At 41.4% G+C, this 2,895-nt stretch overlaps 1 protein-coding gene across 1 annotated transcript in view; it reads left to right on the forward strand.

Moving 5' to 3' along the window:
- The window catches only part of LOC104717180 (ATPase 2, plasma membrane-type), a 7,977-nt gene that overhangs the window by 1,243 nt on the left and 3,839 nt on the right, over window positions 1-2,895 (forward strand). The window contains exons 2-8 of the mRNA XM_010434715.2: window positions 661-780; window positions 885-1,121; window positions 1,232-1,993; window positions 2,077-2,199; window positions 2,279-2,383; window positions 2,493-2,637; window positions 2,730-2,891. Of these exons, the coding sequence (XP_010433017.1) occupies window positions 661-780; window positions 885-1,121; window positions 1,232-1,993; window positions 2,077-2,199; window positions 2,279-2,383; window positions 2,493-2,637; window positions 2,730-2,891 (1,654 nt within the window). The remainder of the gene's footprint in view (window positions 1-660; window positions 781-884; window positions 1,122-1,231; window positions 1,994-2,076; window positions 2,200-2,278; window positions 2,384-2,492; window positions 2,638-2,729; window positions 2,892-2,895) is intronic.

The following is a 2,895-nucleotide window of genomic DNA, read 5'->3' on the forward strand; positions in this document are numbered from 1 at the left end:
TTTTTTTTTTTTTGGATTGGGACAGCAAAATCTTAAGAACTAATTTGGTGTTATTTAGAAGATCATTATGATTTTAATCTTCTTTTTAAACAAGAAGTTTAGTTTTTTTTTTTGTTGTTGTTGTTGTTGGTTTTGGTTTTTGTACCTTTCCGTGGTACGTTTAACTTCTTTGTCTTTAAGAAACCAACAACGAACAAAAAAAAAAAAGAACACATCTTTTGTGCAGACGTAACTTTGTGAATTTTCTTGGCACACTAAAAAAAGTAAAGCTTTTTATATTTTTTTAAATGCAACTTTTACATATCTTGGACTGTGTTAAAAGCGACCAAGCATCGATTTTTACGCCGGAAAGTGTGGGAATCTCGCGGCGCGTGTGTTAAACGTCGCTATCACGTTGGTCGGTGGTGGTGGCGTGTCCCCACCTCACCACCGCAGTTTCCCCTTCCGCCGATTTTACCGAACTAGTCAACGATAGGATCTTTTACCAACGATTCTTATTATGAACTGAGTAGATAGATCCATCAAGTTCTTTGTTTTACTTAACAAAAAAGGTTTCTCTTTTTGATGATTTAGAAACTGTTCTGTGTATGTGAATGTTTTGAGTTACTTGAATTTGGTTTATCTGATCGGATTTGTTTTTTTGATTATTTTTTTTTTCAGGAAAAAATTCCGATTGAGGAAGTTTTCCAGCAGCTAAAATGTTCAAGGGAAGGATTGACAACACAGGAAGGGGAGGACAGGATTCAGATCTTTGGTCCCAACAAGCTCGAAGAGAAAAAGGTTTGAGCTTTTTGCATTTGTTGCCTTCATATAACAATATTACCTTGTCTCCTTTTAGTGTGTTACTGAATGTCTCTGGTGATTTGTACAATGATAATTGACAGGAAAGCAAACTTCTGAAGTTTTTGGGGTTTATGTGGAATCCCCTTTCATGGGTCATGGAAATGGCTGCAATCATGGCTATTGCTTTGGCCAACGGTGATGGTAGGCCTCCGGATTGGCAAGATTTTGTCGGTATTATCTGTCTGTTGGTTATCAACTCCACCATCAGTTTTATCGAAGAAAACAACGCCGGTAATGCTGCTGCTGCTCTTATGGCTGGTCTTGCTCCTAAAACCAAGGTAAATAATGATAAGAAAAATGAATGCTAAGAAGAAGTTGTACAGAACATTCCGAAATTTCTTTAGAGCTAATGTTTTTGGTTCTTTTTGTGATGTTTTCTCTGTTACAGGTTCTTAGGGATGGAAAATGGAGTGAACAAGAAGCTGCTATTCTTGTCCCAGGAGATATTGTTAGCATCAAATTGGGAGACATTATCCCTGCTGATGCCCGTCTACTTGAAGGTGATCCTTTAAAGGTTGACCAATCTGCTCTAACTGGAGAGTCCCTTCCTGTCACCAAGCACCCGGGCCAAGAAGTATTCTCTGGTTCAACCTGCAAGCAAGGAGAAATCGAGGCGGTTGTTATTGCCACAGGGGTTCACACCTTCTTTGGTAAAGCTGCTCATCTTGTGGACAGTACAAACCAAGTTGGACATTTCCAGAAGGTTCTTACAGCCATTGGAAACTTCTGTATTTGTTCCATTGCTATCGGTATGGTGATTGAGATCATCGTCATGTACCCAATTCAACGCCGAAAGTACAGAGATGGAATTGATAACCTTTTGGTCCTCTTGATCGGTGGTATCCCCATTGCTATGCCCACGGTCTTGTCCGTGACTATGGCTATTGGGTCTCACAGGTTGTCTCAACAAGGTGCCATCACCAAGCGTATGACTGCCATCGAAGAGATGGCAGGTATGGATGTCCTGTGCAGTGACAAAACCGGGACACTAACTCTCAATAAATTGAGCGTGGACAAAAACTTGGTTGAGGTTTTCTGCAAGGGTGTGGAGAAAGACCAAGTCCTGTTGTTTGCAGCTATGGCTTCCAGGGTTGAGAACCAGGATGCCATTGATGCAGCCATGGTGGGGATGCTTGCTGATCCAAAGGAGGTATATCTCTTATCCGGTTCGAATTACATTTTAGTCAGCCTCCAAGCGACAACATCTTATGTTTAATTGGGATTTTTTCGCAGGCTCGAGCTGGAATCAGGGAAATTCACTTCCTTCCATTCAACCCTGTGGATAAGAGAACTGCTTTGACTTACATCGACGGCAGTGGTAACTGGCACAGAGTCAGTAAAGGTGCTCCTGAGCAGGTAATGGATCTTCAACCCTACCAACAAATGTCTTTTGTTTTTATCCTTCCTCTTTGTACTAATTTGATTTCCCACACAGATCCTTGAACTTGCCAAAGCCAGTAATGACCTTAGCAAAAAGGTGCTCTCCATTATTGACAAGTATGCCGAGCGTGGTCTTAGGTCGTTGGCTGTTGCTCGCCAGGTAATTGTTTGACATTGATACTCATAGTTTCGGTCTTCTTTTCTTTTTTTTTTTTCTTTTTTTTTGCGTGGAAACAAATGTCTAATTGTGTTCTTATTTCTCTTTTTAGGTGGTGCCAGAAAAAACCAAGGAAAGCCCAGGTGCTCCATGGGAATTTGTTGGTCTGTTGCCACTTTTTGATCCCCCAAGACATGACAGTGCTGAAACCATTCGAAGGGCTTTGAATCTTGGTGTTAATGTCAAGATGATCACTGGTAAAATTTTGCTCACCCATTGATCTTGTTGTTCTAACTATACACCTTTACCATTTTCCCCTAACAGTCTCTTGGACTACGTATGTGGCCAGGTGACCAACTTGCTATTGGTAAGGAAACCGGTCGCAGACTTGGAATGGGAACAAACATGTATCCATCTTCGGCTCTTCTTGGTACCCACAAGGATGCCAACCTTGCATCCATTCCTGTTGAGGAGTTGATCGAGAAGGCTGACGGATTTGCCGGAGTCTTCCCAGG

This window comes from Camelina sativa, chromosome 10, assembly GCF_000633955.1.
Source record: "Camelina sativa cultivar DH55 chromosome 10, Cs, whole genome shotgun sequence".
NCBI classification, from domain to species: Eukaryota; Viridiplantae; Streptophyta; class Magnoliopsida; order Brassicales; family Brassicaceae; genus Camelina; species Camelina sativa.